At 40.9% G+C, this 13,839-nt stretch overlaps 1 protein-coding gene across 1 annotated transcript; it reads right to left on the bottom strand.

Annotated features, from left to right (window-relative positions):
- Positions 1 to 10,817: 10,817 nt before the first annotated feature.
- hoatz (HOATZ cilia and flagella associated protein) lies at positions 10,818 to 11,470 on the bottom strand. The gene has a single exon (XM_035181182.2). It carries the CDS (start codon positions 11,426 to 11,428, stop codon positions 10,964 to 10,966), a length of 465 nt encoding a protein of 154 aa, XP_035037073.1. The 5' UTR covers positions 11,429 to 11,470; the 3' UTR covers positions 10,818 to 10,963.
- Positions 11,471 to 13,839: the final 2,369 nt, after the last annotated feature.

The raw sequence follows: 13,839 nt of genomic DNA, 5'->3' as shown, positions 1-13,839 counted from the left end.
AAATCAAGTCTTAACCCTCAAACAACCCATTGACTGTGAGGACCAGGCAAAACCGCCCCACAATGATGAATTGAACCAAGATGGGCCATTATAACTAGATAGACATGCACACACACACACACACAGAGCTATGCTTCAGACTTTACCTTGACTTCCATTCATAATGGACAGCCTAACGTAATCCTTCTACCTTAACCTGACAACAATCCACATCTGATCTTTAACCTTAACCAGGAACACAGAAATGAAGTTTGGCCTCATCAGGACTGAGCTTTGGTCCCGTCAGGTCTACTGGTCCTGACAAGGTCAATGTTTATACTGGAAAAGACCTACAAATTTGTACACACACAAAATCACATATTGATTAACAGACATTTTCTGAGATAAGATTGTATGTGTGTGGGTGTATTAGCTTAAAAAATATGTTCCAGTAAAAAACATACAGGAGTGAGAACTACCATTAAGGCAGTTTTAGTATTTCAGCCGGTGTTTATGTGTCATTTCGCTGAGCAGTGTTTCACTTCGCCCACCCTTGTGGTCTATTTGCGGGTGGCAACCGACATCAAGGTGCATTAGCGCCATCTACTGTTTAAATCACGATGGTTGACAAAGATTAAAATAAAAGAATTGTGACGAAAAGAAGAAAGAAAATTCACATAAAAGAAAATAAATCACTACAAAGGCATGAAGTTGATTGTGTGGTTTTATTCTAATTAGACATCAAAGCCGTGTGAGAGGTATATAGGCCGTGTGAAAGGTATATAGGCACACACAGCTTCATCACTTCAGTCACATGAACAAAAATCAACAGGAGAACTATTCTGTCACCATGTCTCAAAACAGTGAGTTAGAAATCAGTGTAGGAGACCTGATCCCCTCCCCCACTACACAGTACCAGGCACAGACAATCCTGGGCAATGGCGTCTATGGAGTGGTCATCCAATGCAGGAATGTGACCACCGATGAAACGGTGGCTTTAAAAATGATCAAAAGCATGGAAAACATTGACTGCGCCAAGGAAGAGGAGGTCACCCTTCAAACCATGAAGGCGCTCCACTCAGACAGGTTCAACATCGTCAGATTCAACGAGTCATTCACCTACAAGGGACATTACTGTCTTGTGTTTGAGCACCTGGATATGGATCTGCAGAAATTCAAGCAGATCAGCCCGGGTCAACACCTTCAGCTGAAGCAGATCCGCCCCATTCTACAGCAGGTTTGTTTTTTAAACTCAAGCTCTTACACTAACTGCTTTGTAGGGTGAAGGGTAAACTTGGTCGCTAAAATGTGTCTGTTATGGTTGTTGTTGAGGAAATAACTCTGTAGCTCATGATTATTATTATGTTTTTCATGATTTCAGCTGGCTACATCCTTGGAATTTCTGAACAGCGCAGGGATCATCCATGCAGATTTGAAGCCAGATAACATCATGTTGGTGGATCATGTCAGGAAGCCACTCAAAGTTAAAGTCATTGACTTTGGTTTAGCCTTCGATGATCCTGAGGAACAGATCGGTGATCTCCTCCAGCCTTTGTGGTACAGGTAGGTAACTGACAGCACATCTGTATACCTGGGACAGCTGTGTTTGCTGTAATTAATTAGACAAGTCCTGTACGCTGGCATGTCAGGTTTATGTCTCAGAAACGGACAGTAACATATTGACAGTAACAAGGAGTTTAGTACATTTTAAAACCTCAGTAATATGTTTGTGTTTCTTATCCTAAGATCTCCTGAGGTTCTGTATAAAGAGCCTTTCAGCGGGGCCATCGATGTATGGTCTCTCGGCTGTATTGCTGCTGAGCTGTCTACGGGCAGACCACTGTTCCCAGCCTCTAATGAGAATGAATTGGTCAGTATCTGCACTTAAATCACAACAAACACGTACAGTTCTGCCGTGATGTTTGTGTATTTTTAAATCCACACACTTGATTATTATAGTGAGAGGGTTTCCAGTAGAAGTTCACTGATTTCTACTATTTTACTAATGAGACAAATCAGAGACACTTCATCCATATGTCTCAGTAATAGAAGTGCACCTGATGTACATGATCAACAATGTAAACTTGAAGTTAACTAACTCTCACAATGTTGTGTTTTCTCCACAGATGAGGCAATTTGCGTTTGCAATTAGAGATCCAGAGCATGAAGGAAACTTCCTACCTCATGCGTTCTGGCCAAGACGCTGGATGGAAGCCAGATTTATGGTAAGAAAGTAGTTTACAACCACTTAGCTGGCTCCACTAGCTCACTAATTATGGTGTCTTTCCTTCAGTCTGTGTTTCTTTCCCCTGTGCCATCCACTGCAAACTATCTCAATGAAACAATTCTTCATTTCAGTCAATAGTTTCAATTCTCGTTTGTGATCAACAGCCTGGATGAATTTATAACAGCACAACGTTTTCATAATCCAAACACGAGGACATGTAACAATGTTGGTTTTCCTCATCTTGTTAAAGGGGACTCATCCGCTCTGGGTAGAAGACGTCCAAGCTGAACACTGTGACCTGCAGTGCTTTTTGGACCTAATGACTCAGATGCTGATGATGAGTCAGTTAAGAAGAATTACCCCCAGCAGAATTCTCCAGCATCCATTTATCACGATGAGCCACCTTCAGGGTTCATTCAGAAACAGCCTCTAGTAAGTTTGTGCTTAGATGGTCTGTGTAAGTCTGTGCTGATAGACATGGGTACAAAATATCTGAGATATAAGGTGATTAAGGTGTTTGGCTCAGCAGTTTCATTTGTCTTCCAGTGTGAAGTCATGTAAGGATCTGATGGACATCTGTCAGGATCCAAGCTCTGACGATGGAGGACATGGAGACCAGGTGGTCCTTCAAATGTCCCTGAAAGAGGACGCCTCCAGCCGCACTGCCAGCCCAGCCAAGGAGCGCAGCCCTGCTGGGATGACAGATGAGAAGCATTCAAAAATGAATGCAAAGCGTGGCACCATGTGAGTCTTTGAAATATCTTCCTGTCTTGATCATTTTATATTGTAGAAGAACAGTTCAACATTTTGGTAAATATTCTTGTTTTTTGCTCAGAGTTTAATAGGAAGAATGATAAAACTCTCATTAACTATGGATCTGCAGCCAAGTGCAGTTTAGAATGTGCATTTTTAGAAATGTCAAATCACTGCTTTAAGATCAAGAATTAAATTATTTTCTTATCCACATCACAGACCAGAAGACTCCCAAGCAAAGGTCAGAAGGAGTGAGCGACTGGCGGCCATTCGAAAAGGCACAAGTGGGCAAACGGGCCCAATCAGGATGAGGATGAGAAAGAGACACAATCCCACAGGGATGGGAACCCCTCGACAAAGACGACAAACATGAGCCTCAGAAAAGGACGGACCTTGTGAGAGGCAACAAAAAGTCAGAAGCTGCCCCCTCCAACTCAACCAGTGTTCATTCCCCAAGAAGAGGATGAGGGACGAAGAGGAGTTGCCAGTGTTGGACAAAACGTGACGGACACAGGAAGTGAAGCGTTTGTCCTTGGCGCAGTGCGCAAAACGCATGCAACATGGAGACGTGCACTTGTTCAATGATCGCTCTCTCCACTAACCGCAACAGGCTTCAAACTGCCTGTGCTCGGGCCCCGTTAGTGCTACAACGTAGCCCTAGTTATTATTATTATTATTATTATTATTATTATTATTATTATTATTGATAATAATTGAAAAATGGTTTAAGAAAATGAAGAAAAGTAGTCACTATACAAAAAATCTTCTTTTTTATGTTATGCATATATTGTAATTCTTGAAATACATAATAGAGAAATGAAACTGCAGCATTATAGACTTAGCAATTATAACAACTTCCATGTATAAAATGAACTTGAACCAAACAAACCGGATATGCTACATATTACTGGAGAAGGGATAAATACTGTTTACCTTGCCACTGTTCTTGACTTATTTCTTATAGATATCAATTTTATGTGTTAAAATTAAAATGGATATTTTGATTTAGCTCAAGAGTGGATTTGAATGCTTCCTTGCTTCACTGATCATGTTTTTTATTAATTGCATGTGAAACACGTCTACCTCTAAGACTATTATTATAGTGAAAGCCCAAGGGTTAAACAGACTGATGAGGTGAGGCAGTTACAGTAATTTTATTCCATCCATCCCTTATCTATACAAATTATCCTTTGGGTCACATGACAGTATTGTTCTTGCTTAACACAGTTCAGATTCAGACAAACTTTGAGTTGAGGAACATGAGGTTTATTGAGAAACGTGTGAGCCTGCCCAGCATCAGACTCAGTGGGGTCCTTCGGTGGTGGTGTTCAGAGGAATGCCGTCAGCTCCTGGGATTCAGCCTCCAGCTGCTGCAGTAATTGGTGGCTTTTCCAGTTGGGTGGTTGGAAGAAGGTTAATGGATTGAGTAAAAAGGCTCCATATAATTTTATATATCATATAGTTTTTTATGCCTAACTCAGTAACAACCCTTTGATTGTGTCGATGACAAAGAGTCACTGAGCCGCTGAGACGCAACCAGATGGTAAAATATGAGCTCAAAGACACTAAATAGATTGACAGCTGCAGAGTTGGTTGTAGTTTTATTCAGTTTTAAATTTTAAAGTTTAAAGTTACACAAAGTCTCAGTTCAAGAACAGTTATTCATTATGCAGGTTGAGTAAATGCAATATCTCCGCAGCTTACTCAAAATATTTTACAAATGTCAACATTTCCAAGAGTTGTCAGGCCTCACAGACTAAAATCCTTCCCCTGAATGTATTTTATCTTGAATGCTTCCAGTGGTTTGTTAACCATACTCCAAGAAGCTGCCTTTACCTTCTCTGTCTCTGTATCTGTCTCTGTTCAACCCCTTGCAAACTTGCTGGTTCATTAAAAACACATTGGTGTGTAGCCTGGGAATGTCACCACAGACACCAGATTTAGAAGAAAACATACTCATATTCAGGTTGATCATTTTAATTCGGGTTATGACTTGAAAAGGTTTTCATGCTCTAATGTTCAGAAAACACATCCCTGTCCTCACACTGTCAGTTGTTGCAGCTCCACTGTTCAGCCTCTGTCTGAAACACTTGGTTTTAGCTCCTGTCCCTGTAAGGCCTTCACCCTCCTGATGAATCCCAGTCTGCTCTGATGTCAATCGCTTTCAATGCGTGTGGGAAATCTCGCCTCCTCTCGCTTTACCTGACTTTTAGGAGGCGTGTAAGACTAGCCACTCAGTTTGCTTTATATAAATGTGGCGCATTGCGGTATCACATGACATGATGATTAGGACGTATGGTCCGGACGACTGACAAGGTGTTTCGGGAGCGTCAGTGTTTTCTGTGGGGGAGAGGAGCTCCCTATATCAAAGACTTAAAAGCTTTTAAACTTTGCAGAACTTTTACACTCACAAAAAAACTTGATAACACACTAGAGGAATATCATATGTCTCCTTAAATAAGATTTGTAATAACAGATTTTCGTGGATTAGGGCAGCGTTTCAACAGGGTTGGTGCAAAATAAACTCTCTTGATCTCCCTCACTGATCACTGAAACGTATGCATGTGTTACTCAGTGCCTCCATTTGACTTGTGTTACGGTGAGTGTGCATCACTATTGACGCTGTCTAGTGTCAAGTTGAATTGAATGATGGTGACCAGAGGTAATGGATGATACAGAGGTTCATCAAGCTTCTTTTAATCAACTCTCTCTCTGCCTTATTTAGTATTAATTAAAATGTAAGCGGGAGTTTATTAGAGCAGTTTATATTTGATGACATCTTCATCCTGCAGGCACACCGAGAATGATAAAGAGCAGGACACAGGGAAATAAGCCTGTTGATCACAACAAGACCTAATTCCCAAACCATCAGCACAACAATGGAGCTGTAATTAAAATGAATGGATGGTGCCGTGTGTGTGTTATTGTTTGTGTGTGTGTAGTCACTATTGGACACTGCACACTGCATCACTTTCTATCACGATGGGGCAGCTTCTCTGTCAGCTGACATTAAGAGAAAGAAAGATTTTGTTTTTATGTCTCTTTGCTGACGACACCCTGAGACCGGACGCATTATGTTTTCAGGTTGTCCATTTGTCCTATTCTTGTGAAATATCTCAAGAATGTCTCGAGGAAATCTTTCATTCTCGGTACGAACATTCTTTTGGACTCGTGGGTGAACACATTGCATTTTGGTGGTCAAAGTTCAAAGTCACTGTGACCTAATGGAACAGCAACAGGAGAACCTTGAGGGACTTTCTTCAAATTTGGTAGATTGACTTATTAGATATTGGTGGTTGAATGTCAAAGGTCAAGGTCACAGTGGCCTCTGTCACTTGGACTCAAAGATGAACTGATTACTACACAATTTAATTTCTTTATTCTATTCATTGTTGCAGCAGTAGAAGACTCACACAGCTGGACCCCACCTTTGCAAGAAAGGCCAGTATGCTCAGATTGGCCAGCTGGTGATGAGTTCCAGTACATCAGGACGAAACGAAGCTGTGAACATACAATGCTGCAATTAAACACAAGACTGACAATAAGGTGTAAATCATTTAAAAAATGTTTTTAAAAAAACAGGTGCACAGCCCACTTTGCTTTAGTAAATAGGCAAACTGTGTACACCAGGAGAGTTTAGCTTGGTTGTACTCTGTGTCGTGTTTTGATTTTCCGACAGCACCAAAAAGTAACTCATTGTGATGTAGGCAGACACACCACGGAAGTATTTAAAAAATCGAAGATGAGATGTGTCAGCAGCCTCCGGAGAAGTGTTTACCGTGGGAGAGAAGAGCTCCCTCTGTTGCAGACTTTGAGATTATGAGCCATGGACACAGTATACGTTCACAAAAAACATATACAACCCACTAGAGGACTGGGAAAGAGTGAAAAAACATAATAGGTCTCCTTTAAGTAAACTTTGTCACATAGTCATGTATAGAAATAAGTAGAAACACACATACACACACAGGTTTGTATTTCAATAACAACATGTGACTAATCTGAAATATTGCTTACAAAATCTAGGAACTTGCTAAATCTCTGTGTCCTTTTTTCAAAGCTTGTCCATCCTTTTGTTTGAACAGGAAGCTCGGGAGAGGAGAGGACACAGCGCTGGACTTTAAACAAGATGCTGCAGCTGAACATTTCATCAGATGAGCTCTGCAGGTCGTAAGGTCTCCTGAGGCTCTGCGGGGAAATGTCAGTTAAATATCAGGAGCGTCACTTCCCACTGACCATAATACTCCCTCAGAGCTGCAACTCTCACATGAGCAGTGATGAAGTGCAGCAAAGTGAGCAAGCAACAGCTGGTGCACAGATATGACAGCGACTTGTTTCCCCTCCTGAGAAAAGAAGCGAGCAGGGATGAGAAATATCAGACACCAACACCACAGCCCGAGAGCGTCAGGATGTTACGGTGAAGTATCTGTGTGATGACGGTCAGGGTTTAACACAGGAGCAAACAGACACATTCTGTTTCTTACCTTTTTTGTTTGTGGAAATGTTTTTTACCATCTTTGCTTTCGAGTAGTACCTCCACACAGACAGACAGACACATATACACACACACAAACACACACACACACACACACACTTAGGTTGCTCTATATCAAGTGCATAATTGAGCTTCTACTGACACCTTATGGCAAATTCTCATCATGGCATCAACCGCAACACAAACTGGGCATATTAAAACCTGATCCCCTGTGTTTTATCAAGTGCATCAGTAGACTTAACTATCCAATAGGATGCGAACACCTACATGTAACATAGAGAGTGACAGCAATTCTAGCCATTCATGAATGTGCTGTTAGAATGGGTGACACAAGTAGAGGAAGATATAGGTGGATGCTATGGGAGACATCTTCAGACTTGGAGGTGACAATTGCTCATGTTACTCTGTTAGCGTTTGTGTATTATTCCACCTTCTGGTCTCCTTGATGCATCAAGTCTACATTAAAATCTTTTGCATAAGACATCAGCTGCTGCCTGAGTTCTCCTTTCACCAGCTTCCAGAAAACTTCCATAACTATTGTGACGCATAGATAATTCATAATAAGTCTCAACCCTCCTTAATGATGACGTTGTGAACACGGTCTGAGTGATCTGAGCTCAAGATGCATTGAGGACGTAATTGGGTTCAGACGGTTCAGACCTGTTCACACAGCACGATGTGTGTTTTACTACTCATGTGGGTTCATGGTGGATAGGAATGTTAACTGGTTGGACATTTATGTTCCACAGAGGATACATCGTCCTGACTTTGGCGAAACTCTGATTTTTCCTCTAGCACCACGAGCAGGTCCACATTGAGGTTTGGATGGAAGACCATGCATTTTGTGCAGACATTTTTTTATTTTTTAGTGTAGCAACCCCTGCCACAACCAATTATCTGCAAAGCATGAGCCCAAGCGCAAGCCTCTGCTTCAAGTGACTGTTTCATTTCTTGTTTATAAGAAGAAAGTTAAAAGTTTGAAACCCAAATAGTGATCCCTCCCCCTCGGTTACTTATCTATAATGGCAACCGTTGCCGTTGTGAAGTGTCAAAATGTTTAACACAGTTTCGACTGAACCACTGACTGTATTTAAAAATGGATGTAGACTCCAGATCCAGAAAGTTAAGCCAATACATAAGTGCCTGAAACCTGTATCGTCTCAAATGACCAGCAGAGGGTGACTCTACTGAATTTAAAAGTAAGTTTCCAGGAAATGACGCTACTTCTCACTTGATGTATAAGTAAACATTTTGCTGAAGACTTTCTGTTTCAATCTCTAGTTTCAAGTCTCCTTCAATACAGCATGATGTCAATTTTGCAAATTGTGATTCCATTTAGAGTCAAATAGATAACAATGCACTATATGCATTGGGGCATGGATATTATGTGATAGACAACTCGCACCGTCCAATGGGTGCAGGTTGCAGGTGGGCGTGCAGTATCCTCATGCTCTCAGTCAGGCTCCACCCCCCACTCCTCCATATAAGGTTACTTCTGTGTTTTTTTTTTAAAAACAAGATGGCGCTGGAGAAAATGCTAAACTCGAGGTTTTAAAATAGCAGTTCACATCCCAGTGGGTTACCTCTCTGATTGAACCTTTCAGGTACTCATAGAGCACTGCATGTTGCCACCGTGTTAGTGTGAACACACCTTAGTCCTCAAAATAGACTTAAATAAAGTGTGAGTATGGAGGCACGTGAACTGAGACACATGACCACTTCTCTTTAGTTGATTACTGACAACAATGGAGCTTCATTGTGCCACAGAGGATTGAGATCAAGATAACATCAGACTTTTAAACACAATAATATACATGTTAGCAGAAGAAATTCATTGTTGGTTTGGGTTTTTTCCATTGCATTTGCTGACAGTAAAAATATATTTAGAATATCACCAGACTTATCCTTTAATAAAATGAAAACAATGAAAAAATGTCACGCCAGATGCTGCTGAAGCAATCCTAACAGATGAAGAGTTGCTAAAGGACCGATTTAATAAGTCTGTGTTTTTCTAAGTGATACCAATCGACACTGTACCACTGCTCCTTTTTCATGCAGACTTTTCCAGAACTGCGTCTGTGTCAGCATTTTTCATCAGAACAAACTGAAGCTAAACATCCTGCTGCTTCCTTTAAAACTCTCATTAAATAAGATGCTGTCCTCCATCAGTAAGGGAACTTAGTTGATAGTTATTGGGGTTGGCACGCGAGGAGATTGTTGATTCTGAAGGCAGATGGAGGGTGAATTACACAGATAATCTGGGATTCTGAGAGGTTAAAGAGCGTTTATGGACAATGGGCTCCTGTGAGCTCTGTGTGCTTTGAAAACTTTAACCAAATCAGCTAAAGTCAACAGTCAGCAGGCCTCTTCTTATCCTATTATGGTTGGGCCTTCTCCACTGGACATTTGGAATTCGAACATCCACCTACGCTTCACTTCACATCATGTAAGGCTGTTTGAAGCAAACTGCTGTGTACTGACTGTTCGGGAGCCACAGGGTTATGCACTATGCTGTGAGAGTTAAAGCCACCACCAGTCACACATGAGCAGCAGCAACACCAGAGCTTGTGATATCATGGAAAAAGGCAATTTGACATATTTGATTTAAAATTTAAAAAAATGAAAGCACATTGTCGCCATAAGGAGGGACATCTTTTTGTCCCAGATTAAAAATGTATTCCAGTGTAAATGAGACCATTAGAAAATCCTCATTAAGTTCATCATCACTTTTAACCCTGTTATGTTGCACCGATGAGCTACACCTCTAATTACCTCCGCTCAGGATGGAAGTTATATTTTCACTCCTTAAAAACTATACTGTTCTACAAAACGTGGTGGAAAAAAGATCCCACATCTTTATGACGTGATCCAGCAAATTAAAATGTGGTTTCATACACTGACTGGGGGAATGTACTCTACTTGATTTTAAGTTCATTCTCAACATTTTGACTTAAATCTCGAAATTTCCACTGGTTTGTGATTTTATTCCCAACAATTCAACCTAATTATCCTCGATATTTCATCTTAATTTTCAACATTAATTCTTCCTCCGATCTATTTCAATATTATTCCGAACATTTTGATTTTATTGTTGACATTTTGACATTCTTCTCTGTCTAATCCTAATACTCCTCCTTGGACGTCCTCTCGGGAGAATGTTGGTGTCTTTGAACATCTCTACAGGTGTGATGAAAACCCCTGTGTGAAGAGCCTTTACAGCTGTATGCAACATTTACATGGTGCCACTGTGGTATTGACACTCCAGACCGAATCACAACTAAAACAATTGAAGTATCAAGTATTTTTCAGTAATATTGGACAAACTTTGCTTTTATGTTGGATGAAAGTGAGATTGAACATGAGTGACTCTAAACCACATTTTATCTGCATCACTTTATAAGTTAAAACAGTCTTTAAAAATTATAAAGTGCTGCTTCAGTTTTTTGTATTTTCTTTTTAAAGGTCTGAAGCCTTTTTTTAAACATCACCAACACTTGATCAGTTCAGTTCTACTGCAGCTGTTTCACCAGCTCCGCGTCCATCTCACAGTCTGAACTCTGGTGCACTTTCAGCGCATTTCCTCCTCCGAGCTTCACCTTCGGTTTAAAGGGCTCAGACAGCAGCTCCTTCTGGATCCTCTGCTCCCTCCGCCTCCTCAGCAGAGCCAGGATCTCCCTCCTCTGATCGGCCATGGCCTCGTACCGCTGCCTCTCCTCCCGTCGCTGCCGCAGAGCCGGGGCGCTCGGTGTCTCCGAGGCACTGGAGGTCCGGGGTCCTGCAGCCGCGGTGCTGCCGCGCTGCGGCCGGGACACCGGCAGCCTCTGTCGGATATCAGCCGACAGCAGCAGCCGGGACTCGAGCGGCGGCAGCATGGACATGGAGCTCCACAGCTGCCGGGCGTGGGACACGTCCTCCGGAGCAGAGCCGTCAAACACCGTGAAGAATTGATCCAAATCCTCCGGGTGAACAGACATGTTTTTAGGAGGAAGAAGGAAAGTGATGTTGTTAGGTGTGGTCACCATAGTAACGAGACTAACAGCAGACCAACAGGAACCGTTGTTACACCTTCCGCAAATTCATTTCAAAAATAAAAGTAGACTTAATTGGCTAATAAGGAAAATGTTTCAATATAATTTAGCGATCAGATAATGGAATGGATAATGGAATAAAAAGTGCAATGTTTCCCTCTGACGTGTATTAGAGTCACATGAAGATAGAGAAAAAGGATTTACTCTACCACCTAAATGTTTTACTTTAGAAAATATAATTAGTTACTTTTGACTTACTTTACCATTAACAATGATTTGTTATACATATGTTTGGAACCTCTAGAAATAGCTGGAAAAACGTACACATACATTGTATTTAAGTACAATACTTGAGTTAATGTGCTCAGTTGTTTTCCACCACTTGTAACTAGATGTACTTATTAGTTTAGCAAATATATCAGACTGGGCCTCTCTATACATGCTCATACAATTCAAGACTCTTAATTTGAAGGCATATGATGCTCCACCCCCAGGTGTTGCAGGCCGGTTAAACGTGTGGAAGAGGAAGCACATCATCATCATCATCATCATCACCATACTCCTCATCATCACTTCATTTACCTGACATGATTCTCACATTTCCCTGGAGTTGAGCTTTCACTCTGCACCGAGGACTGAGGCACTGCACAGTGAGTATCATTTTTATTTCACTTCAAACTGTTGATGTAGTAAAACTCAATAACAGTCTCAATGCAGTTCACACTTGGATTAAATGAACTGAAATTAACGGTTGGATAAATCATAAAGTCTAATTATGTCATTTAAACCTGCAAAAATAATTTTAAAAAAAACAACTGTTCATGTTAAGGAAAAACAAAAAAAAAGTAGCTTGTCTATCACTCTTTAAACCAAAGAACATTAAAAGCAACATACTGTGTTAGTATTGTTCTATTAATGAGCAACAAATTGAAGAGAATATAACAGAGTGGAATTCAAAACTATTAGTCTGATTCATGATCCAAAATCTAAAAGCTGAAAAGAGTAGCTCAAGATTGGTTATTTTTTATCAAATAAGTGTCTGTTGAGCAACTTTCATACACTTTAAGATTGAAATTTGTCTCAATGAGAGGTGCTAAACTCCATATTGACTTCTGCTCACATACCTGCCTGTTTTGTGACCACGCATGGGTGCACCTTTGTGACATGTCACCATTTTGGTGTAAACGGTAAGCTTGGCTGGACACTTGAGCTGCACCTTATAAGGTAGTATGCCTGCTAAGTCCCTAGCATCCCTCCTAGGGCTACCAAGCTACCAGGAGCAAATGGTTAGCCAAACATGGGCATTCCAGCATGGCAGCTCAGCTGTTTGATTACAGGGGTTATCTTTGTGCTGCTTTTCATCATTTATTGCCTGCTGTTCAATGGGAACTCAAAGCAGCACTGTGACCCACATGAGAAGACCAGGATAAGTGAGTAAGTAGCTCAATGCAAATTGAGGGAAAGTGTCGCTATCACTTAAACCAAATGTAAATGATCCGCCTTGTCAGGATGGAGAGGCAGCAGGTAGAGGAAGAGAAAATGCGAGACAATGCATCTGTTTAATTGATACTCGTTTGTCCTCATCACTGCCGAGTCCTCTGAGAGACGAATTGCAAGGACAGGGGCTGTTACCTCAGGAATCTATAGAGACTGAGACAGATGATGTCTTCCTGTGCATAATTCTGCTTTTTTACAATCAGGGCTGTTTGTGTGTTGATTTAAAATGTGATGACAGTTGTGGGAGTTTCACTTAAAATAACAGGTATGTTTATTTTTTAACTTTATCTTTCATTGTTGCTAATTTGTGCACAAATATTTGAAATTACATAGAAATACGCAATGTTTAAAAACAGTTTGAGATTCAGTCCGTGTCACCTCTCACCAGCATCACTCGTGGCTGTGGTCAGAAATGTCACAGGGTCCTGGAGCTCAGCTGTACATCACCTCTTCAAAGCTCACCTGCTAAATGAATTCTGACTGTCAAATAACCTTGTTTAATTAAGATTGCACAATGTTGCCCATCAAAGGAGAATGAGAGAATAATAATAAATTATATTTTGAGAAAAAAGTGTGATCAAAATAGTTGTAATATGGGAAAAACAAACAAAAATCTTTACTCATCTTATGTGTGATGAGTAAAATGATGTACAGTACAAGTACAGGAGTTGGGTTAGGGCTTCAGTTTCCCCTCATATGACCTGTACACAGCTGTGGGTGGTGTTTCCACCGCTCTTCCACAGGTGCCAAACCATAGACTGCAAATAACGATGAACGATGCGTCTCCACTTCTCCCACTATCCTGAAATTAATATATAAAATATCCTGAATACGAACGCTACCAACTTGCATTGTTGAAG

This window comes from Hippoglossus stenolepis, chromosome 16 (assembly GCF_022539355.2).
Source record: "Hippoglossus stenolepis isolate QCI-W04-F060 chromosome 16, HSTE1.2, whole genome shotgun sequence".
NCBI classification, from domain to species: Eukaryota; Metazoa; Chordata; class Actinopteri; order Pleuronectiformes; family Pleuronectidae; genus Hippoglossus; species Hippoglossus stenolepis.
Note: the sequence above shows the minus strand (reverse complement) of the source record. Positions and strands in the feature narration are given on the sequence as shown.

What these genes read in the sequence shown, in the direction of transcription:
- hoatz (XM_035181182.2), bottom strand. Translation starts at nt 11,428, where the DNA reads ATGTCTGTTCACCCGGAGGATTTGGATCAATTCTTCACGGTGTTTGAC.